The 25,594-nt window shown below is 41.9% G+C and overlaps 1 protein-coding gene and 1 pseudogene across 2 annotated transcripts in view; one reads left to right on the forward strand and one right to left on the reverse strand.

Annotated features, from left to right (window-relative positions):
- The window catches only part of DAAM1 (dishevelled associated activator of morphogenesis 1), a 149,801-nt gene that overhangs the window by 73,904 nt on the left and 50,303 nt on the right, over window positions 1–25,594 (reverse strand). For both annotated transcript variants that reach the window (XM_054567491.1, XM_054567490.1), the window contains exon 2: window positions 14,605–14,823. In XM_054567491.1, coding sequence (XP_054423466.1) covers window positions 14,605–14,787 — 183 coding nt within the window. In that variant the 5' untranslated portion in view covers window positions 14,788–14,823. The remainder of the gene's footprint in view (window positions 1–14,604; window positions 14,824–25,594) is intronic.
- Window positions 4,820–4,918, forward strand: LOC129066107 (uncharacterized; annotated as a pseudogene).

Consider the following 25,594-nt stretch of genomic DNA (forward strand, 5'->3'; position numbering starts at 1 on the left):
AATGAATAACCAGGGAAAGAACACAAGATATTTACAGAAAGTTTCATTATAAAGGAACATGCTAAAAATGTTAACATTTTGGCATGCAACTATTATATATGTGAAGTAATTATTTTTCTTCCTTCCTTTCTTTTTTAATTTCCTGTAAGTCACACCTGCTTTCACCTATTGACAAATGGGGAAAGTAATGGTGACATAAATCACTTCCAAACAATTAGGATTACATTTTTGGGGGCTGTGGGGGTCAGGTCTGTTATTCAAACAGCTTGATAATATGGTGCTTAGTTTGGGGAAAGGATTGCGATTTTTAAGAGACTGAACAGTGTTATTAACATTGCATCCTGTACTACACTGTAGTACACTCTGTTTTTGCTAACTGAGCTGAGATGTGAAGAAACGTGAATCCTAATACGTAAAAGTACACAGCAAAGGATAATTAATATTACCATATTTTGCTCTTAGAGGTAGAAAACTTCTGCTCTTGCAGAGACACAGAAATGACGAATTTTGAATTGAGAGAATGCAGTTGTTCAAGGGTTTAGGGGCAGATGGTTTCATGAAAGAAGTGAATTCCCATAAAACAAATTAAAAATTGCTATTGGGTCTCTGGATATAATTTTAGATTACAGTTAAAAAAAAGGAAGGAAGGAATGGATACTAACAATAGTAATGGCTAACCATTAGTGAGCATATTCTGTGTGCTTAGTGTTTGTGTTTTATATGAAGTTTATCCTCACAACAATCCTATTAAGTGGGTAATATTACCTCATTTTCCAGGAAACTGAATTCAGAGAGATTAAATAGCTTGCTCAAGGTAACCAAGGTGGAAGAGAAACTTGAGTCTAGACATTCTGGTCAGAGTTCACATTCTTAACCACTAGCTGGTTTGTTCTACTGATCACTCAACAATTAGGTAGAATCACAACACTGATGCAAATAGTAAAACACATGCTGTCTGTTAGCAGAAAGGAAGATTTTGTTGTCAGGCATTGCTGAGTTCCAGGTCTGGCTCTTATGGGTTATGGAACTTTGAACAAAGTGACTTAACCTCTGACCTTCAATTTCCTCACCTGAAACATTAAAGTGACAACATATGTCTGATAATTATCTCAAGGATCCAGTCGTGCAATCAAAAAGGGTTTCTCAAAAATTTATTTATTTATTTATTTATTTATTTATTTATAGAGAGAGGGGGAAGGAGGGAGAAAGAGAGGGAGAGAACATATCGACGACATATGAGAGGAATATTGATTGGTTGCTTCTCACACGCCCCCAACTGGGGATCTGGCCAGCAACCCAGGCATGTGCCCTGACTAAGAACTGAACCATCAACTTTTACAGTCTGCAGGATGGCACTCAATCCACTGAGCCACACCAGCCAGGGCCCCAAAAATTGTTTTGAGTGACTACAAAAATTTCAGGCATTGTGCTAGGCATAGAGGACAAAAAAGGTATCACAGAGCTCATATTCTTGAGCAGGTGGAAGGGAAATCAAATAACCACATGATGCTCACACAGGAAGCTGGGCTTCAAGAGCCCACTTGTTGTGGGGAAAGGTGGGATAGTGAAGGCTCTCCCTGGGAAGTGAAATGAGATCTGAGAGATAGTTAGGAATTAAATAGGTTAAAAATAAATAAGTAAATAATAAAAGCACTACAGACAGTAAACAACAGCCTTGAAGGCCACTATCAACTTTGGTCTTTATCCTAAGAGCAACCAGAGGTCAGTGGCAGATTCTGAGCAAGGAGACTGACATAGATTGAATTAGATAACAACTGGGAGTGCCTAGGCACAGTGCCCAGGTTGCAATAAGACCTCCGCCCCTCCATTCCAAAACTGCCTCTGTTCTGACTCATTCCATTTTAATAATATGGCTGAATCATGCACGCAAGACTTAAGAGATTATGATGGCCTTAGAGGTCAATCAACACTTACTTGCTGGCCTACCCATTCCAGGACCAAGGCCAGACATTGTAAAGAATACAAAGATGAATAACAGACCCTGATTTTATGGAATTCAGAATCTCGTGAGGAAGATAAGATGATAGAAGGCTTCCACAGTACCCTTTCTTTTCAGGATAAAGTCCAAATTTCTTAGCTGTAGGTTGAGAGACCTTTATGATAGGGCTATTGCCGACCTGCCGTACCTCGCTGCCGGCTCCTCTGACAGCAGCCACGTTTTAGGACTTCGGATCACATGACCACTTGTTTTGGGGACTGGCAATTAATGCAAAGATAAACGAGACAAATTGAGTTTCTGCCACAGTACCTTAGCCTTGAATGGCCTAGCTCCATTCATGGGCCACAGAATTTTTTTTATTACTTGGATATTTTAAAAAGTTGATTAAAGGAAAATGGCTTAGCAAGTGATGAAAGGAGAAACATTTTTACCAAGCATCATTCCTCTCCACAGAAAGCTCCCGTTTCTGAAAACCCAACAAACAAAACCCTTCTTCCTGGAGAAGATATTCACTGTATCTTTATAAAATTATTTATAATATCTTAGAGGAAAGATATTAATTACATAGATATAGATATATAGATATATAGATATATCTTATTAAAAAGAAAGGACCTTTAAGAGAAGCCCAGCTATGGGAACTGAAGTTCTAGGGTTCATCCCTAACAAAGCATATTATTAAGCCCTACTTCTAAAAGACTCTGTACCAAGAAATCTCACCAGTCCTATGCTCTGGAGTAAGCAGGCAGTTCTACTGAGAAGTCTACATAAATCAGAAAACAATTGGCACGGTACAAATAAATCTAAAGAAACAGATTGATTTGCTCGATAAAGCAAGGGAAGAATTTTGAAATAATGTACAATAAAGGTCTTGAAGGAGTTGAAAAAGTTCTGTGAACTAAATGGAAGTAAGGGATTATTTATAAAACCTCCAAATATTAAAAGCATCCATTGTCTGAAAAGCTACCAAATCAATAGATTCCTGTGAGCCAATAATAAAATTAAGTTTCTGGCTAAAAGGAGAAATCTCTAATACAGGAATTCAGGATTTCTATTTCTAATGAGTTAAGCTAATCCTTCACATACATACTGATATATTCACAGGGAGGTAGGAGGACATAGCACTAATGCTGGGAGGATGGAGGAGGAGAAAAAAGAGGAGAAGGAGAAGCTAAGACAGGCCGGTCGAGTTACCTGACAATCAATTCATTGTTTTGTGTGTGTTTGTTTTTTGGTTGTTTGAGTTGCAGGTGACTGCGTGTGCGTGTGCGTGTGTGTGTGTGTGTGTGTGTGTGTGTGTGTTTTACTTTTTAATGGCCCTTGACCATCTATCCGACTCAATGTACAGAGCTCACAGAACTTCTAACCATATCATTACTCAGACAAGGCTAACTTTTCTCCTTCAAATTAAATATAACTAGTAATTGCCCACAGCAAACACCAATTCGATTCACCCATCCTAACCGGACCCACATGCCCAGCAAGCAGCAACCCTCAGGTTCACCTCACATATACGCAACACTATGAGCAACGCCTTTTCTGGATTTAACCCTCTCCTCCCATCCTACAACTCAACACTACCAGAAATAAGCCAAACCTTCGGAGGGGCAAGTAACTAGACCTTAAGGCTTGCGGCACAGTGATAACTACACCGTTACAAGGAAAAGGCAAGGCAGACGGCGGCCTTACAGGTGGTGCTTTGGCAGTATGGAGAAAATGTGCTGTTGGGTGGTGATAGTTCTTGAAGTTTATGAACATCCTGCCCTACCACAGTAAATGACCATCACATCCAAGAGTCGTGAACTGCCAACATAACTCTTAAAATTTAACCACAATGACCCTGAGAACTGTATTTTTATCTTCTCAGCGATCATTTGGAATCTGAAAGTTAAATAAGATTTTTGTCATATTAAACAGAGGTACACTCCGTGAATTGTTAGCTTCCCCTAATCAGTCAGCAAAGACATAAATGGAAAACAACAGTTTTAAATTTCAAAAGGGATGTGTCCACCCAGAAAATAAACCTTAAAGCTTTTCAGCCTGTAAGATTTCTGCCAACATTCTTAGTCATTTCATAAAATACCACAACATGACTCACTACCACCTACACAATAATGCTGTGTCTGATAGACTTGCCTTTTCCTTCAGTACATAAAAATAAGACTTGAGGAACCCCACAGGCAAAGGCTGAATAACAGAAATAATTTTTGGTTTCTTACTACCAGTGGTTGAGTATTTCATACTATTTTCCTTCCAGTGTTGAATAGTAGGCAATGCAAACAATACACACTTTGCTAGACAAAGTCTGCTGTTAATCCTGTAGGCTTCTCATTTAGCTTCTTTGTGTTATTTCAACTAGAAACTCATTAGAGTAACTTTAATTAGTCTGCATCACCGGCAGCTTTCCAATAATCGAAAATAAATAGCTCTATCTGAAAAACGTGTTAAAATCATCTTCCAATATCTATCCAGCCACCCCAATTTCCTGTTTTTACACCTACAATCTAGTACAACTTCTGTTGACAAGGCTTAAATTGAGAGAATTTCTAAGCAGTGTTTTCCTAATTGAATGGAGAGACTTTGTCTCCCGGGACACAGAAGCAGCTGTAAGGTGACAGACGAGAAAGGCATGGGTGGGCAACCATGACGCCAAGTTCCACACATGTCTCCCTCCCTCAGTGATACCAGGACTGCTCTTGCCAGCCATTCCCACACCTGCTCAGCATACCCTCCAGAGACTTGTTTGGCAGCTTAGGTGACATTTTTAAGTTTTAATTGGGTCACAAGGCATCTAATACAATGAGTCTTTGCCATCTTGCATCTATTTATTTATTTTTATCATGTAATATCTGGTAGAGAATCGCTTCTCGGCCTTTTGGCTAAGATCAAGTGTAATATCTGGCTGAGAGACTGTTAAGGACAGAAAACATTCTTAAACATGAGCACACTTAACCTTTTAATCTGCTACCCTTCATGCCAGCCACTTTGTTACTCCCATAGTCACTGACCTCCAAATGAAGAAGATGAGCAAGGAGAATGACAATAGATGATGGGGTGCAGAAAGAGTGTAAGGACTAGCCCAAATCTGCCACTACGACTTCGAGAATAATTCAAAATATAAACCCATCTGCTGAAAGATTCAGCAGCCATTTATTCATGCATGTATGCATACACGCATTCACTCAAATACTTACTGAGCATCTCCTGTGCTATCCTTCAGTCATTAGTTATTCACCCATGGCATAAGCATTTACTGAGCGCCTGCTCTGGGCCAGGCAATGCTCCAGGGCCTGGGAGTCCTGAGGGTCAAATAGCCAGATAGATGTCTGTGTGCAATTCTACTCATTGAAGGTATAAGGGTGAATATTCATAGTGGATTTAACATAATGAGTGTCCCTACAGAAAGAAGCTCAAACTGTCTGATTGTTTAGAAGATGGCAAAGAACAGCTCACTTTTTCTTCTACATGCAAGACATGCCCATCTTTCCTGAAAATGTGTCTGTACGTGTGTGTGCGCGCGCGTGTGTGTGTGTGTGTGTATTCTGAGTGAGCTTTCACTCATTTGGTTTAGTTTAGTTCTTAAATATTACATTGTGTAATGAAATAAACAACTAGCAGCTGTGGGATGTTTCTAGTGGATTTATTTAAAATTGGACAAGAGGGAAAAATGTAACTTTTTCAGGGTCCTGGAGCTCCTATAATACCCATGAAAAAACTGTTTTAAATTCCAGAGGAATTCTGGGAATTGAAGGTGGAGGAGGGGAGGAATCTAAGTGCAGCAAATAAAAATATTCGAGGAGAGTTTAGAACTAAAATACTCCATCCACATATTGGGCATTTACCTTCCACAGGTCATGTGACATATGTTTTTAAAAGCAAATGATGATTAGATGATTCCCAGTGCACCAATACATAGTCTCGTGTGCAGTTATTTGTAGGAATTTCCAGACTAGTGGTACAGGTATTACTGAAACACATTTTCAAAATTATACTTGAAAGCTTACCTGAACATACTACTTATGAAGGTCAAATTATTCTCCTGGTCTTTTAAAACTTATACTGGTTTATATGGGGACAGGTAGAGAGTTGGAAAGTCAGTATGTTAACTATAACTTGCACATGGTAGTCTGAGGTTTAAGTTAAATAATCAGACTTTAAACTGTGGTCAAAAACTAAGTAGGTACATGCTGCTCAGTCTCTTTAAGATTCATAGTAATGAAAGTCATCAAGGCCAATGAAACAATCATTTTCTTAATAATAAAGTTCAGAGACAATTCTGGAGTATCTGCATTTAAAAAAAAAAAAAAAGTTTCTTTCCTCCATCTCACCACGCTCCCCCCAAACCCGCACCAAATTTTAATCCCTGTAATCTCAATTAAGATGCACCTAGAAATAAGTGTATTGATTGGTAACATGGTATCTAACTAACATGCAGTCAAAATTTAAATTTAACAGCCTGTAGAAAAGGATAATTGGAATGATCTCAGAGGAACAAAAAAGTAAATTTAGGACTACAAGGAATAAAATGGTTTTGTGGTTCTACCTTAAACTTTACTGCATGTGGTTAGTGAATCAGAGGACAAGGTAAAAATTTAAGGATCCATGTTCACCATCTTACTGTCTCTAGCCCGACAGGACCTCAACCAGTACCAAGAAATGTATCCTGCCCACAGAGAGGAAGGTCTACTGCTAACCCTACTTTGATTCTTAGAAGTAGAGCAACGTGCCATGCAAAAGGGCAAGACATAAGTAAGCAAAACCACCTATGTCAACGTCACCCTGTATCACAGCCATCAGTTGTTCTCAGGGCCAAAGTAACTTATTGTACTTATACAGGTCTGGGTTTGGGATCAGTTTTTGTCATCTTTAAATTGACTACACATCGGCAGTAGCTCACATCTACTTCACAGGAATTTAGCACTGACACATTTAAGCCCCTATCTACATTCTCACTTCCCTTTGTGATATACTGCATATTTTCACACCGTTCTAAGTATTTTTCTTTGTACTCAAGTTGATTTATCAAAAAAAGTTAGTGTTAAGGAAGGAGCTACTCAATACTTTTTCTTCTCTGTCAACTAATTATGTCCTTTATGTAAACATAATTTTCTCTTTTGACCTTTATAAGTTTTTATCATTTTTAACCCTATGGAAATAGGACAATTTTAATATCGATTCCTTCATTAAACCCTGATTTTTAGCTTCCAGACAACTGAATACTTTGAGATTGTTCTAGGTATATCTTTGAAGTCTTTATATAGTCTGATTTCTTCTGATTAATTACTGAGTAATCCTTTACATTCTAATTAAGAAACAACAGATTAAAATTATGACACCTTATAACCAGTTTCTTTTTTCTTCTATGAGGTTAAAAATTAAATATTCTTGCTACCCAATGCTTTCATTTTTCTTGGAGACAGGGAACTAACAGCTCCTGCATGAAACTTTCTATTCTTAGTCATGGTCTTAGTACAAAAGGCAAGTTTTAAAAACAAAGAGATGAAAAGTATCGAAACTTTTCATCAATTCTGGTGAAAATGGAAGAATTTTATTATTCAAGCAAGCTTAAAATAGCCCTAGTAATGAAAAAAATTGTTGGCAGCTTGAGAAGATAGGCAACAACTCACATGGCTAGTAAAAAAATGAAATTTGTACACTGGTAAATCCATAAGACTAATTTGGATTCCTGTAGCTCCTTTCATACCAAAGTGACTTCAGACTACATTGAAAAATGAAGAGATTACTGATGTAGGTTCCCAAAGGAATTCACTTGGCACATTTTACCTTGACTGTGAATTTATCTACTTCTGATACATCAACTAAATTCTCTCATTCCTTCTATCTTCATTTCTCAAATTCTGTGCTGGTTACTAATGTTAAGAATGTCCTCAGTACTTAATAATAATAAAACTGACTTAGAGTAAGTTAATTATATTTATGAAGATACATATCTTCCTATCATCTTATGGTATCCGTCATTACAACCTTCCTCACTGAGATTGTAACTTTTGTTGACAATCCTCAGTAGCATAAATGGTGGTTTCATGATCGGTAATGTTAAATTTCTTAGCAAGTTTCTTTGAAATATTTTATATTTCCTGGAAGGCACAACACTCTATATTATCTCAAAATATTAGACCCATTGGCCAAATATGTGGAAAACTGAGCACTGGGTTTGAAAAAAGGCATGTTAACAACAACAACAAAATAGTAGAATATGTAATTGGTAACATTTCAGCCTTAGGAAAACTTGGGTGCATACTGCATATTATTTCCAACTAGGTATAAATTCACAGCGATGTACAGTATTGAAACAAAAGCTTTCCTCTAGTAAGTCAGTAAAACTGATTCCAGGTACCTAAACTATGTATGTGTTGTAAGACATAAGATTTACTATAGTGCACTTCAAAAACAATAACCAGACTGTCTTAAACATGGTTTCTCACCTAAAATCTCACCAGGGAAAGGAGGGGGACATTTTGCATGTTTCACAAGGCAAAAGAGGGTAGGAAACCTGAGAGGAAATAGCAACTCCAATATCCCTGTTTCCATAAAATATTCTGTAGGAAACCCTTAATTGATCTACTCTTGGTGTACGCAAGAGTCTAGGCATTGAGTAGAAAAGGGAAGGGGGCTTCTAGTAATTTTATTTCAAAATTAAAGTAGCCAAGAGATATGAATTAAAACAAGAAGGCATTTCACCTCAGCAATTGAACTCAGAGGAAAACCTACTCAGAATTTACTCAGGGAGTCCTGGCTCCTTTTGCTAAACTTACTGAAACCTCACAGAGGCCACGAAGAACAATCACTATGTTTTGTAAATACAACCAGACAGCAAAATATTTGGGTGTACTTTGGTATACTGAGTTCACTGAAAGAATCCTCGCCCCGCTCTGAAAAAAAAAAAAAAAAAAAAAAAAAAAAAAAGGCAGAGGTATTTTCTTCTGGTTCAGAAAATACCCGAGACATATAATTTAACCAACAATACAACCACTCCATCCCCCTATCCAGGCTTGTCTCTCAGAGCCGCCAAAGCTCACAGCTGCCTGTTTCATGCTCCATCTCTAGGAACTCTCAGTTCCCTAGGCCTTTCACACTTGCTCTTTCACTTCCCTGCACCTACGCATGCTCTTTTCACTGTCTGTAACACTCTTTTCTCTCCTCTTTGCCTCAATAATTCCTTCTTCTTTTTCATGTCTTACATGCAATGTCACTTCCTCCAGGAAGCCTTTCAAGATCCTTTACACTGGGTTAGGTACCTGTGGGACTTGGGGGTAGAGGTAAGTAAATAATAGTACCCTCCTCTCCCAGCAAGTCTGGAATTATCTGAGAGCTAAGCTAAGGAATCGGCAAATGGACATGAAAAGTTGGGGGAACCCAACTTTCATCTGCAGACAAGTGGGCTTGCTAAGGTTTCGGGGCTGAATTATACGCTGACCCACCAATCATAAGGATAGCTGCACAACTGCAGGACTCCCCACAGGGGGCTCATTCCTAGGAAATTTATAGCACCAAGGGCCACAGAATATGTGTTTTCTGAAAGCAGGTTAATTTACAGAGAAAAAGAACACAGGAGAGAAACTGAGCTTTGCATATTGCAAAGAGGAGAAGGAAGAGAGGCTGGCAATGTTACTCTGCAGCAGGAGGGCTAAGGGAAACTTTGAGTGGGACTTCCTCCTTGTAAAAAAAAAAGGGAATAAAGGTCATGCCCCCCAAAAATATACTGCTTGCGCACAGCCCATCTCACAGCGGGTGGTCCCGCTGGGGAGACCGTGTGTAGTTTACCTATTTCCCTTCCTAGACCTTCAGCCCCTCAAAGTAATTCAGGGCTGTTTTGCTCACCAGTTACTCCAGGGTCTGGCCCAGAGTTGGCACTACCACACACATGGATCAAAAGAATTCGTCTGTCAAACAATGACACATTCTGCTATTCAGCCCCAAAGAAATCTCCTATTATTAACACTGAGGTGGACAAGTTACTTGAGCAAAAACTGTGTATACAGTTGTCATGCCTAGGACTCTTCAAATAGGTTGGTGGGAATAATCTAAGACCTTTAAAAACCTGTAGGTAGTCTTAGGGAGATCAAAAATATGAACAATAAAATGGCAATAAATACATTTCTATCGACAATTGAACCTAAAAGACCAAATAAACATACATGCAGAACAGAAACAGAATCAGATACAGAGAACTGTTTTGAGAGTTGCCAGATGGGAGGGGGTTTGGGAGGATGGGAAAAAAAAGGATTAGGAAGTACAAATTGGTTGTTACAGAATTGTCAGGGGGATGTAAAGTATAGCATAGGGAAGATAGTCAATAATAGTCTAATAAGCTGTATGGTATCAGATGGGTACAAGATTTATCAGGATGATCACTGAGAAAGTTATATAATGTCTAATCACAGGGGTGTACACCTGAAACTAACACAATAATGTGTGTCAGCTGCAATTGAAAATAAAAAATTATTTTAAATAAACACACCAACTACATCAATAGTAAGAAAAAAAGCCTGCGGAAAAGACAGGACTTTAGCTGGATCCTATTTTATGGAAATAGTGCTAGGTCTCAGATTGGTTACGTTCCTGATTTGTGGCTGAGACAGAGATGAGGCGGGGAAGGTAATATGAGAAAAACGGATTGATACTCAAAGGCATAAAATAGATGGTTAGCAGAGATTACACAAACTCTCAAGAGTTGGCAAATATGTGAAGAAACTGGAACCCTCATACACTGTTGATGGGAATGTAAAATGATGCAGCCACTTTGGAAACCCATCTGGCAGTTCCTCAAAAGTTAAACACAGTGTTACCGTATGATTCAGAAATTCTACTCTTAGGTATACAGCCATGAAAACTGAAAATATATTTCCACACAAAAACTTGTGTATGAATGTTTATAGCAGCATTATTCATAATAAAGACTGACAACAACCCCAATGTCCATGAATAATAAATAGATAGACAAAATGTGGTATGTCCAGACACTGGAATATTATTCGGCAATAAAAAGAAATGAAGTACTGACACATACTATAACATGAACGAACCCTGAAAACATTTAGGCTAAGTAAAAGAAGCCGGTCACAAATGACTACATATGACCACATACTGTATGATTTCATTTTTATGAAATGCTCAGAACAGGCAATTTCACAGAAACGGGGAGTCGACTTGTGGTTGCCAGAAGACAGCAGGATTGGGGAGAACTGAGTGATGGTGAATGGGTAAGGGAGTTGTTTTTGGGGGTGATAAAAAATGTTCTAAAATTTATTGTACTGATGGTTGCAAAATTCTGTGACTATAATAAAAGCCAGTGAATAGTACACTTTAAATAAATGAATTATATGGTATGTGAATTCGTCTCAATAAAGTTGTTATATTAAAAAAAATAGGCAGGGGGTGGCAATGGGACCTCCAGAAACCCTACTTCCTGAAACTGTAATGACTCTCTTTCTTCTGCCTGCGCAGGGAGCCTGCTAGAAAGCGAGGCGCTCCTCGCTGCCCACCTTGTTTAAAGATTCACACGGCTGACCTCCCATACAGGCTTGCTTTATTCATGAGATGATAAGGTTGCAGTAAGCTCTTCTGAAAGCAACCTATTTGGTATCACTTTTTAAAACATCCAATGAGTGACTCATCAGATGAGGCCAAGAGAACGAGCTTACAACAACCAGCTCTGATGAGATGCTTTCCAACAGATACAAGTTGGGACCCACATTGGCTTGTTCATGGCAGGCAGATTAGCTTTCAAGAAAAGGAAAAGCCTGGGATGTCTGCTAGGGTGTTGTGCCCAGAAAATGCCTGTGTTCCCTCCCTGCACTAGGATATGGGATGTACGGCACCTACTTAGGTGTCTGCCCTTAAAAAGAAGTTACCTGCTTTAATCTTCATACCGACGCTACAGGAGAGAAGGTATTGTCCCCATTTTATAGACAAGAAAACAAACTCAAATTCCAACAGAAACCATCTTAGATGATGTTACTCTAGATTGCAGAGTGGCCTGACTCAAAGGCCATGCACTCTCACCGCCCCGGGTGGCCTCCCTCTCCTGTGACTTGGCAGAGGCAGAATTGCTTCTGCAACTACTCAAGAGAAGCCAGGGCATAGGTTCCCAGTGGCTCTGAGTCCACTTCCCTTGTCCCAGGACACCCTTGGCAGTCGGAGAGATTTGTGGTCTAAGTCCCTAAAATCAGAAGTAGACAAAAATTCATCCGTCACTCACCAGGACAGACACAAACCTCAAGATAATTTGTTTTCCAATGGTTTCAGCTTAAAGTTCTGGTTTGGCATTGGCTTGTTAACAACTAACAGCTGTAGGCAATTTTCACACAGAATAAAGACATCAACAAGGCAGAACGTGGAATTTTCTCCCTTCTGCATACAGAACAATGAGCTGTCTTTGAGATGGACGCAGAGCTGCCACCACACGCTCTGGCTGTGGTCTCATTTTGGAAGGATGGCAGAATACAACTGAAAGGACAAAGGATGTGGATGCTTTGAGGGCACTAGCTCGGCCCACCACCTCCACGACCACCAAGGAGGTCTTCATCTATCAGCAACATCAGTCTCCTTAGGTTGAATTTTGGTTTTAATATGCTTTAAGTGGAAAATAAAAACAAGCCTGTCGATACATCATTACTGCCCATCTTCGTAACTATCATGGCAGATGATTCACTGCCCCTCCCTAGGAGAAAATTATGGGTCCTCCACCCGCACCAATGACCTCAGGCTTGGCCATGTGACTTATGGCACCATCTTTGCAGAAGGATGATACATCCTTGTCCTGTGAACTCAGGAGTGGCCATGAGATTTGCTTTGGCCGAAGAAATGTGGGCAGAGGTGACATGTCATTTCTAAGCACAAGCTTAGAGCCTGCTAGCAGTTGACCGTGTCTCGCTTTCCTCTTCTGCCAGGGTTGGGCCTTGGATAGAAGATGGAGAGGAACAGAACCGCAGCTGACCCACACTGGTTACTTCTGCAGTTGTAACCACTGAGGTTTTGCTATCACAGGAAAAACTGGCTTACGATGACTAAGTCCATTTCCCCTCGCACCTTAAACTGTCGCTCCTCCCAACTCACTTCCTCCAGAAGGTTTCCCTCCACCACCCTCCTCATCACTGTGTTCACCTCCACATTTCCACACACTGATGCATAAGCGGGGTGTGCTTCTTTTTTGGGTGGCATTATCCCTTGATGGGTCCCCTTTTGCTACTGAAACTGCTAGCTCTTTGGGAGCAGGTTCTAGTTTTCTAGCTTGAACCTCCTTGTTAACACCTACAACAGAGTTATAGATACAGTAAAGGTGGCAGATGGTAGAGATGCCGGAAACACTACAATATTCAGTAACATTAAGTAGAAACATGCTAGCAAGAGTCATCTCTTCTTTTTGCCAACCAGTTAATCTACTCAGGAGACCAGAACTCAAACAACAGCTTCTTAGTACTCCCTCATATTGGCTTATCTTGTAGGAAAAGCTTAGAGGTGAATTCTGGTCTAGCAGTGCTGACGTGACATGGTCGGTTCAAATGACACCTCTGGAGGGGCGTGACACAGCCTATCTTACTGGTCCTGACGTAGTCCTGCAAAACAACAGCACTCTCTAATACATGTCAAACAATACACATGGTCTGAGTGGAACTAACGCCTTACAAAATGCTGGCGGTGACAAAGGTGGACAGAGAACTCATGGAACCTGTAACCAGCATTGGGCCATTTATTCTTCTCATTTAAACATTACATCAGATTCGAAGGAAGTATTATTTTTTTCTTCCACTTTACCGAAGACAGGCTCAGAAAAGTCATATGCTTTCCCCATACTTACACCGATAATAAACTCAGAGCAGTAATTTGGACCAAGGTCTTTCTAATCCCCATGCCAGTACCTTAATAGCCTCTAGAAACATGGAATGGAAAGAAACACTACTTCAGAGGTACCTGAGAAGCTAGGGTGAAGAAAGCCTTCACATCTCCTGATGAATGGGACTTGCACCAGATGCATCTCTCCTTTCAGTATAGTGGATTCTAAAATACGATAGCATCTATAAAAAGTTTCCCACAACAGTTATTATTGCAATCCTATCATTAGGCTAAGTAATTATACTGTACCTCAGTTATAATGTCTTTCATCAAAGGGTCAAGGACAGGAGGGGTAGTATGACTAATTTTAAGAAAGGCATTAATACTGTACGTGGGGAGTGGGAGCAGAGGAAGCATGGGGGACTCCAGGAGGCACGAAGCGGATGAGGGTATTGTTTATGCCCCCAAGTATGGACTCAGGTTGGGATGGGGAGGAATTATAAAGGGGAACTTAGTAAAAGGCGAAAGATTTATATGGTCTGCAGAGAAACCAGAGTATATATAAAGGGGAACTTAGGATGCAGTGCTGCCACCTATTTGAAGACCTAAAGGTCTCAATCACTCCATGAAAGCACCAGCCACGCCCTTTGATGTAGTAATGCTACCTTCTGCCCTCTCCCCCTTTTCCACAGTCTCGGTGCTGACAGTGGGGCTGCAGACACGAGGGACAGGTGGGGGTCGTTTCACTGAAGCAGGGCAAGCCCACGGCCAGCGAAACCAAATCACGCTCATTTTCTCCTCTCCCTCCCAGCTCCCAACCATCGCCAGGGTGGAAATCTGCGACTTACCACAAGTTCACTGAACATGACATCCAGCTCTTCCACAGGGGGCATGGGTAACGCTGGCTCCATGGTCTGAAGGGCAAAGTTGCTATCATTTCGCAGCCGATACGTGATTTCTGGGTGATCGTTATTTCGGAAACAGCAAAAGATGAATGAAATCCCCCGTCCACCTCTCTTCCTTGGGGCCATGGCTGAATTCTGTTCTATTTCTCGAGTGACTACACTCTGCAAAAAGAGGACATGACATGGTTAAGAGCGCAAAGTGAATAAAAGACTTTTTTTTAAAAATCAGACCAATTCAAGAGAGAGCCCCCTGCACCGGAAGCCAGGGTAGTGCCTTACAGGGCATAAAGAGAACAGCCCCAAGGGGGTTTGGATGCCAGCTGGGCAGAGCGCACACGTCTATCTATTCACTTGTTCCACGTTTCCTATGACCAAGTGCTGAGCAAACAGTACACCTCAGTCAGTCTGTATCACAGCAGACGCTGCCATCACACTGGGCTACTGGCCATTCCTTGTATGTTACATGCTCTTTCCTGCCAACTCATTTTGTTGTTATTCCCCTTGTATGAATGACCTTCTCTTTCTTGCCCCCAGATCTCTTACTCATCCTTTATAGTTCAATTCTAATCTCTCCTTTTTTGCCTTCCCCAAGTAGAATTAATAATATATATGCTAAGCGGCTAAGGCATATCTATCCATTCCAGATCATGTCTCCTTCTATGTTTTTTAGGAGTGTGTCTTCCTGTTAGACTGTGATAAGTCAAATTGGGGGAAAGGAGCTACATATTAAGCATCTTAGGGGCCCTATTGCCCTGAATAATGCCAGGAAGATAGGAAGCACTCAGTTAATGTTGTTTGTGTTAAATAATTTAAATTTATAACAAAGGAAGAGTGACTTAACATGAGCTAGAATGTTCAGAGATTTCCAAACATAAAAGATAAAATGAGTTCAATAATAGGGAGACAGTTAAATAAATTATAGTGTATTCACATAATAGAATACTTTGCACTCACTGAAAAGAATTGGCATCTGTGTCTCTAGATATGAAAAAATGTTCAAGATGCGATATTATATATATACCATGTACTACAGGATTAGATTTTAAAGCATTTTTGAATATATGTAAGAAAGTATTAACGAGCAATAACCTCCAAAATAAAAACAAGGAATTGAAGAACTATTTCTTTCACTTTATACCCTTTTGAATTTGAATTATTACCATAAAAATACATTTTTAATGATTGCGTATTTTTTTTAAATTATAACTGTATATATTGGCTTACAAAGATACTACACTATCAACTAAAAAAAGCAACACTTAATTCGTTTATCTGTAAAGGCATAGCAAAAGGCCTGGAAAGATACACAGCAAATTCCTAACTGAGAAAAAGGGGACTGGGAAAAAGTAAGAAAGGAAATATTCTTTTAGGAGAGCATATTTGTGTTTAACTTTTGTAGATTTTCAATTTTTAGAAAGAGATGGGGTAGAAAGAAAAAAGAAAAAGGTAGGGTGTGAACTGGGCCTTCATGAGTCATAAGGGCAGCAGAGGAGAAACGCTGGAAGGAGGAGTCCCAAAGGCGCGGAGTTCAGGGAGAAGCCACGAGCCGTCAGACTAGAGAGGGGCGCTGGTGTGGGGGTGCCGCAGCCCAGGCCTGAATCTACCCCGCTGGCAACAGGGAGCCCCGTTTAAAAGCCTCTTCTACTCTTCTCTGAAAGGGAGAGGGAGAGGGAGAGAAAGAGAGCAAGCAAATGTGGCTGGGTCTTGACTACTCTCATCCTCTAGAGCTGTGGGCAGGTGACCTTGCTGGAGAAACTACTGTGAATGCTGAGCGCCCTCACAGAGCACTGACTGAAGACAGACGATATAAGCAGTGTCACCTCCCGACAACGTCAGCATGCCCTGCGGCAGGGCTAACATGACTGCAGGCGTGTCCTGAAAGCGAAGGAATGGCAGGCCTGAGGGGCAGGCAGAGGCCTGCAACTACCCTTGAACTGATTTCAGTGCTGATATCCAGACACAGGGACAGTGCTGTGTCATCCCCAAGGTTAAATTTAAAAACAATGGGTAGCTGCTATAAGGAGACAGAAGGAAGAACTTCCTAATGTCTGAGAATGGGATAGGGTGGAAATGAGAAGCTCCTGGCTGTTGTCTTCTAGACTAGATCAACCTGTTAGAAAGGCCTAAGGTGCAAGGTACCCCAGCTATTAGCTGGGAGATGGGAAGAGATTAGAGATTTTCATTAGATGCTGATTTCAGCTTCTCATTCCAGCTTCAATTCCAACAGCTCTGCTTTTATCCATTTTGGATCTTGAATTACTAGTTAGTACTCTTATTTTCTAGAAAACCTCCCATGGCTACTCACTGTAGTCATAAGAATAATGCAAAGGCCATCCAACAGCGTCTAAGGGTCTCTGTGCCAGACTCTGCCTGCCTCTCCACCTCACGCTGTAACACCCTTTGTATGAGCCACTGCACTGGCCATGCTGGCTCCTGCCTCAGGGCCTTTCAGAGACGCCCTTCAGCGGCACATTCTGGCCCACATCTGTGCTTAGCTAACTCTTCCTCATCATTATGATCTCAACAGAAGTTTCACTTTTAGAGAAGACATCCCCAAGTATCTATCTGCAGTAGCGTTCCTTCCAGGCTCCAGTCACTCTCTGTCCTTTTAGCCTGTGTGTTCTTCATGGCTACTGCTACTTGAAGTTATCCTATTTGATTATTTCATAGGGCAGGGGCCTTGCAAATATTGTTTATTGCTGTGTCCCCAGCACATGATAGCACACGAGACACATGCATTAACCTACCCCATGGAATATGGTCTCGGCACTCTTAGCATTTTGTGACACCAGGACACACAGCTAACAGAGCAATTTGTGGTCTAGATCTTTCTTCCCCCGTTGAAGAGTCAACTCCAGAAGGAAATGCCCACCACAAGTGTTGAAGTGTGCTGTATGCATGTAGAAGTAAGACCAAAGTACCTGGGGAATGCATAGAAAGACAACTGCTTTATTTTTTGAAATTTATTTAGAAAAGACAATTGCTTTAGTTTAGCATCTTGCAAGCTGTTTCACTTAAACCCAAGTTGTAGTGCATTCCGGTTGAATTGCAGATGGGCGCAGAGAAAACATTAGGATCTAACAATCAATCCAAAGCTTTTAAGTCTTAAGAGAAGGTCAATAGTTCTATAAACCGAAGAATATGAGAGTTTTGGCTAGTTTCTAAGATGTATAATAAGATACAGGGCCTATTACATTTAAGAAACTAATTGAAATCATTTTAATGAAGACAAAATAATTGCCTTTAACAGGTGATTTGTGTTCAAAAGCCTCAGTAAAGCCCAAAGGCCAAGTTTGATGCTGGTTCCTCTGTGAAACCCCAAATACAAGGTCCTCTTTCAAACTAAAACTTAAACTATAGATGATGGCAAGGATTTGAGATTTCTACCAAGCATCCATTTTTAATACACGTCAGGAGCTCCACTGTTCAGAGCCGAGTCTCCTAGACACAGATCAAAATTGGATGCAAAAGTAATCATCCCACTCGATCTCCGCAGTCACAGTAGACATGTCTAGCTGGTTAACTGCTCCAGGACTTCACTAATGACAGGTCCCAGCAACTGCCTATGTACATGACTTACTAAGCACATTCACACTCATCACTTCATTCCTTCATCCCCATTTCACATGAGACTTAAGAGGACACTTGGGAGGGGGCGGGGCAATTAGGAAAAGTTTGAGAGAGACTTGATTTGCTGGTAAGGGCAAAGAGATGTTTACTCAGAGAAGCCTAATAGGTTGGGAGTGGGGCAGGGAAGCTTGGCAGAGGTCAGGAAACCTGCTTGCTTAGGCTGGAATCCGGTCCCCACCCTCTCCAACCTCAAGGTCATGACATTAATTCAGCCTACCCACCTCTGCCTCTTCATCAGAATGACTACAATAGCTTCGTAACTCTTCTCCCTAACCCTTGATCCCCAGACTAGAGGTTGGCAAATCTTTTCTGTAAAGGGCCAGATAGTAATTATTTTCAGCTTTGCATGCTATTAAATCTCTACCACAATTAATCAACTCTACCATTTTATCATGAAAGCAGCCACAGGTGTCTGTGAACATGAGCATGCCCGTGTGTCACTAAAACTTTATTTGTGAACTCTGAAATTTGAATTTTGTATAATGTCATGTCACAAAATATTATTTTATTTGTTGTACCATTTAAAAATGTGAAAGCCATGCTTCGCTTGGGAACCACACAAAAATAGGTGATGTGCCCATGTGGGCCCATGGGTTGAAAGTTGCCAAAGTTGCCATAGTCCATCACAGTCACTCATTTAATTCATGAAGTCAAATGTTGATCAAATACCAATTGTATGTTAAACACTGGAATGGGTACTTAGGAAAGAGAGATGAAAATGAGATCATGTAACCTCAGAGGATTTATTTAGTTTGGAGAAGGCAGAAAAAAATCAGGTAAACTAAAACAAGGCTTGACTTGGCTAGTGTGAGAGGTAACGCGGGAAGAAAGTGAAAGAAGATGGCAGCAATGGTGGCGCGGGAGCGGACAGCTACTTCAGACAGTCCGGCCAGGGAAGGCCTCTCCAGGAAGAGGCATCTAAACCAAGGCCTAATGGATACATGGACCAGCCCTGTAAAATGTCAGGGAAGAAGATTCCAGGCAGAAGGAGGGTGTATAGAAGCCAGAAGCAGGTGGGGAACTTGGCATGTTTGGGTTAGGGGAGTAAGGACACCCCGCCCCCCTACCGCACAGTGTGGCTGGGGCACAGCGAGTAACAGCCGGGCAGCGGTGGCCAGACCCCAGGGCCTCGTACACCAGAGCGAGGAGTCTGGGATCGATTCTCAGCACATCATAAATCGGATTGTGCCACTCAGCTCTGCACGTCTCCTGGATACAGTCCAGCTTTCCAGCCTAGACCACAATCCCCTCAATGGCCTGGCCCTTACCTACTTTATTTCTAGCCCTTGTGTCCCAACACCCTGAACACTGTGTGCCTCCATGCCCCCCCGCCCCCTCCCCCCCACAGCCCTGAGCATGCGCTCATCACACCTTAAGAGGAGCCACACTTCTGAGCCCACAGTGCGGCAGTCCCCTCAGCCTCGTGTGCTCTTTTCCTTCTTTACTTGATCATCTTCCACTCACCACCCAAGACCCAATTAAATTCTGCTGCGTTTATGAACCTAAAGTTTCCTAGAGACAGTCACACATCTCTCTTCATGACCCCAGCAGTACATACATAATTGAATGGGTCGTTGTTGTGTTTTAAAAAAATCATGCCTGCTTCATGCCACTAGACTGTGAGACCCTGAAGACAGGGACCATGCTTCACTCAGGCCCCGGCACAGAGCATAGTCTCAGTAAGTGTTTGTGGACGGCAAGCGCATAAATGCCTAAGTGAACAAATGATCTCATCTCTGAACTTCAGGGTTGTGTGACTGGGTGTTCTTCCCATAGTTGCCTGCAGATCTGTTTCTCAAAACCGCCAAAACACTGGAAGCCAATCAGATCACCAAGTGCTCTTTAGCCACCTGTCAAGCTTTTCGACACTGACAGCAGTCTCCCAACAGACTTCATCCTCGGGGTATTTGCGCCTTCCCTTGAGAAAGGAATTTTGTTCTGGCTGAACTAACTGGTGCCTGTTTTTTCCACCCAAGTAAGCTTTTTTTGGAAATAGACCCCTAATAGAATCTCTGAGACATTTCCCCATTCCTTACATTCAGTGAACACTTCGCTCAAGACGTCGTTGCTTACTCAGCTATCATAGCTGAGCCTCCTCAATCCATAGGCCAGATGCAGCATTTGATGCTTAAGAAATAGATGAAGAAGACCCACAGGTTAGAGAGATCACAGCCTCGTAGGAACATTTAGGGAGCAGTGAGGTTGGTCCTTCTGTCCAGCAAAGAGGAAATTCACAGTTACTGAAACCAGGAGCCTATGTTTCCATATCTTGGCCCCTTTTTAATCAGCTCAGCCTGCAGGAGAGGAGTAATTTGCCATGACCACTGGGCCCTCAACCAGAAGGCATCTTCTAATGTCAGCTTCTGGCACTGTTGCAGACGGGGGAAGTCACTTCTGGGACATCCAAAATGCAATCCCTCTCCAACATTGCAGATGACTATTGCTATGCCGTGCACAAGGAAGCAATTAAAAAGCTACTTAAGATTCTGGAGCAGGTGCATTTTGCTTAACAAAGAATAAGAAATTTAAGCCATCTGTGGCCTCGCTCAAAGTCATTTGTACTGTCTTTAACAAAACAAACAGGACTCTCAATGTGGCAACAGTCAAAAAAAAACAAAAAAAACGAGAGCCAAATTTAAGGAATGTAGATGATGATAATTATGATGATAAAAAAACCGTGAAGAATAACTTACAGTCTGCAAGAAAACCCTTCTTAACATTTTCCTTTGATAATGCCAAGTCACAACACTTGTGTGATATGGTCAGTCCGTTTTCCACAAAGCAACACATGATCAGTTCCAAATCCGTGGGGGAAGTTTGAAGATCATGTAGACAAAATCAATTGGCATTGATATAATCATTTAAATTGGTTCATCAGAGACTTCTGCCATACATTTATCAAATGGTTGTCCAAACAGAGAAATATGCTGGCTAAGTCACCAAGGTTTTCCTCTTCACCAATACGGTTACATGGGAAACAGCAGCTTAGATGCTGGAGGAGGGGAAAGAAGGAGAGAGCTCCGAGTCCCTCCCAGCCACCAATGTGGTTCAACAGCAGAAGCACATATTCTCAGAGTGCAGAGGGGACCACATATATCATCCCCATTTCTATTAGTTTAATCAAGACAGACAGTAATTCACATTTAATTCTCCAATTATAATTTCAACACTAAAATACTGTCATTGTTTCTTTATTATAAATGGTCTCTGGAGTTAATGAAACAATGTCACAGCCATAAAAGAGGGACAAGAGAGAATTTATGCCATAAGAGCAACTAGAATAGTTGGGGGAACCCTAAATTTTAATGGCCACACCTACTGTTTTCAAAGCTGCAGTTTACTCCATGTTTTCCATTTTTCCTAAGAGCCTTGACATGCAATTTGGGTTTCAACAGCATGATAATGTTAACCCAAATTCTCTTATCGAAAAGAATGTGAAAGGAAAAAATTGCTTTGCTTCTTTCCTTGGCCATCTCACTCCCTTCTCACATTCCTCATGTCTGGTTTCATTTCCCAAGTACACTAGATGCCAAATACTATTTGGCGCATTAAAAAAAAAAAAAATCATGAGATACAGTTTAAAGGTTGTAGGAGATACATTTGAAAGGGGATGTGTTTTCCCTGCAAGTTTCAACAGCATCGCCATCAGGAAACGGAAAGGGCGTTTCCCAGTAAGTGCGTCCAGTGTAGGGAGAGCCCTTCCCACATACTTGGTCCCTAAAGGACGTTCTAATAGGGCACTTCTTGGAGGGGCTCCTGGAAATTCACCCAGCAGTCAGTCCTGTTAGTCCAGTGACTGTTCTGATGCAACAAGGAAACAATGCAGGCACCCGCACCATCAAGGAGAAAACCCAAAGCCAAGCATTCAAAAAGGCCTCTTGCACCCTGGAAACAATTTGCTGCCCTGCCTAAAGCAGAGCAGCTAAAGCAAAGCACTCCCTCCTCTGTGTCCTCTCTGCATCAGTGCAGGCAGGGGATGTGCAAAGTGGAAGCCAGAACCAATCCCCTTCCTCCCCCACTTCCTTCCTAGATAAGGGAGGAAGGAGCCCAAATGAAGTCCACGCACACCATCAAGCCAGACCCAGCCTCAGCCAGCACCTAATTAACAGTTGTTCTCCAAGCCGAAGTCATAGACTCCTGCCAAAAAACACCCTCTCCCTCATGTAAAGAGCAAAGGGGGAGACCTCTAGGTTTCACCCTAAAAAGCTGGCAATGACTGTTCTGTCATGACTCAATACTTTAACCATGGGTTTAGGGCATAAATCCCTAAAGCCAATATAACACAGTTCTTGAGTGAGGAAGTTTGTGCTGTTCACGTGACAGAAACCAGTCTGGAAGCCAGGACATCTCGTCTTGATCATCCGGGAGAAGAGCCAAACCAAGAGTGTCATCGGAGCTCCCCACCAAAGAATGCACAGCCTCGCCAGAGCGCCTGTGCCCTTGGGCCTCTGACCTGGGGCCAGTCTGTGAGTTAAGTCAATAAACAACTTTAAGCTGAAACTGAAAGAAATGCAAATCACAATCCCCTTTTGGGTTTCTATCTTCTTTGCTTCTAAGGGTTCCACTCAGACGGTACAAAGACAAAGTTAAATGGGAGGGTTACAAAAACATAGGAAGCTACAACTCGATTGTCACATCAAAGCTCTCATTCTTTCAAGAGGCTGAGTTTTGCTCTTTAACAAGCTTGTAAAAAAAAAAAAAGAACGCAACTTTTTTTGTTGTTGTTTCATACCACTACTTTATTTAGGGGAGTTCCATTTTCACTCCTTAATAGACTGTATATATTTCTCATATGCTTCTTCACTCATTAGTTCATCTAGCTCTTCAGGGTGACTTAGTGGTGTCTCCATCAGCCAGCTATCTTCAAACAAGATTTGTTGACAAGTCCTGGATTTTCTGCAAGAGCTTCATTAATTCCAGTTACTTTTCCTGATAGAGGAGAAGAGAGTTCACAGGCGGCTTTCACACTTTCCAAAGCACCCAACTCATCTTGTGTGTTCAATTTTGTCCCAGTTTCAGGCACACTGCAGTAAACAACATCTCTCAAAGCTTGCTGTGCAAAATTGCTGATTCCCACTGTTCCAGTACCATTTTCTGTTGTTACCCACTCACGTTTCTCTGTGAATTTACCCCCCAAGGGCAGATTGGGACCGGTGCAGTTTCCAGACCACAGCCCTCAGGCCGCAGGGCTGCCCCTCAGGGCCCAGGCTGCGGGATGCAGCCCTTGGGGCGCTGTGTTAGCAGGAGTGTGGGCCGTCCCAGCCAAGAAGCAGGTCTTTCAAAAAGGATAGGAGAATAAAACATCACAGATGCAAGAGCAGTGTTTGTATATGGCAAGACACCAGCAATCAATCACCTGCACTCTGTATGCTCTGGTCCTCTGCTGAGCCCACGGAAACAACCCCGAAAGCCAGTCTCCACCACTACAGGTGAACGTGGGGCCTTGGAAAATGTCTCCCTACCACAATCACCGCACGGTAGGCATTGTAGGGTTCAGAGCTTCCCCAACAAGCAGCCAACTCTGGGTGCCACTCATACAGAAAATGCAACTGACATTAAAAGACACTGCCCAGAAAGAAATATATCATTAGGCATTTTTTGGAACCTTCTCACAACTGAAATAATTCTGGCAAATCCTGACAGAGAAGAGGTTGAACAGTTGTATACTTGGTTTAAACAACTACGATTTCCGGATCTTCAAGCAACGTTTAGTGTGAGTTAGAGAAGACAGACGGAAGTATTCTGGGCCAAGGACACGCTGCGCCACCCTCTCAGTAATGGTTAAGCCCCTCTCCCCAGGGGGCCGTAAGACAGGGTCCCCTGGAAGAGTGACGACTGCTACTGACCTCACAGCCTCAACCAAGTGCTGTTCAACCTTATTCCTTCTCAAATACTATAAATACACTTTGTCATCGAGGCATTTTATTGCCAAGTAGGTGTAATTTTTATTTCTACCCAGGCCTCTATGGAGAATAATGTCTACGGGTGCCCTTCAGTTCTCTGAGCTGAAAATAAGGAAAGAAAAGCTTGCCCAGAGGGCCTTATATGTTCATGTTTACTGTAAGCAAATTTAAAAACTTGCTAATTACCATCCTCTTTTCATGTCCTTCTGCCTACTTCTATGCCAAGATTACTTGAATACAATTGCAACAGGAGAAAATGAAACACCACGTAGAACAGAAGTTCTTGGTTAAAATTAGCCTCTCTGGTAACTATTACGAAACCCCCATCTTTTTCACGGCCCATGTCCACGCTCTTCATTAGGGAAAAACTGAAGAACAGACACAATATGACACAGGCAGCCACCGAGTCGTGGCCTGGGTTCCAGTAGAGCCCAACCACTTCTTCCATGGAATGACTTTAGGAAGAGCTTCATCATCCTGAAGTCCTCCAGAGCCGATGGCGTGTGAGTGGCCATTACAACGAGCAATGAGAACAACATTACAGAGTTGGAGGGGGAATGTATATTTGATAGCTACTGTTTGGTGAAAGTATGTTAACCAGATTCCTTTCTCTGACATTCCTGTGTGTATCAGCAGAACAAATTCCTGGAATGAGGCTGGTTTAATCTCTACAGGGCAGTTGTCATCACTAAATCAAGGGCTCTGCAGGTTAGTCAGCTTATCTGCTAACTGTGGGAAATTCTCTGAGGGTTTGTGTGGGGGGGAGGTGGGGTATGTGTGCAAAAAGACATTTAAAAAAAAAAGCAACAACCCTTAGCTTTCCTGTACGTTCTAAAGCACTGAACAGGTTTAATGTTTCAGTCCAACCACTCATACAAAAACTACCCCGGAGCGCACCCAGCTCAGTCCCTGCACAGATGCTGGCATCTGCAACGTTGACCTGACCGCCCTGCACACCGTCCTCATCCACTGAGTAGCCTACCTCCTACATCTGAGGACATCTTCTCTGCCCAGGAACGTAATCATAAATTGATCACCAATATAGAAAACCCGCTGCAAGCACCCAGGGCCACTAGCTTCCACACTTTTGCCCTAGAAAGATCATTCTGAACATGCGTGGACACAGCCACCATTAGCCATTACAGATACAAAGTATGTTCATAGAAAGCGAAATACATGGTGATTCCTGGGTTTAAAATTACAGTGGGATGAGTCTGCTGCTCCGAGGGCCTCGTTCTGGGCAAGGCCAGAGCCACACCTATGCTCGGGCTGTTCCCTCATGAGTCCTCCTCATGACGAGGCAGGGAGAAGCCACCCCGAAACAATAAGGACAGACGATGGGGAGTCATATTATGAAAACTGAAACTCCCTTCGAAAGAATCACTCTGCCCTTCATAAAA

This window comes from Pteronotus mesoamericanus, unplaced genomic scaffold (assembly GCF_021234165.1).
Source record: "Pteronotus mesoamericanus isolate MK-2021 breed Mesoamerican mustached bat unplaced genomic scaffold, CSHL_Meso_final contig_182, whole genome shotgun sequence".
NCBI lineage: Eukaryota > Metazoa > Chordata > Mammalia > Chiroptera > Mormoopidae > Pteronotus > Pteronotus mesoamericanus.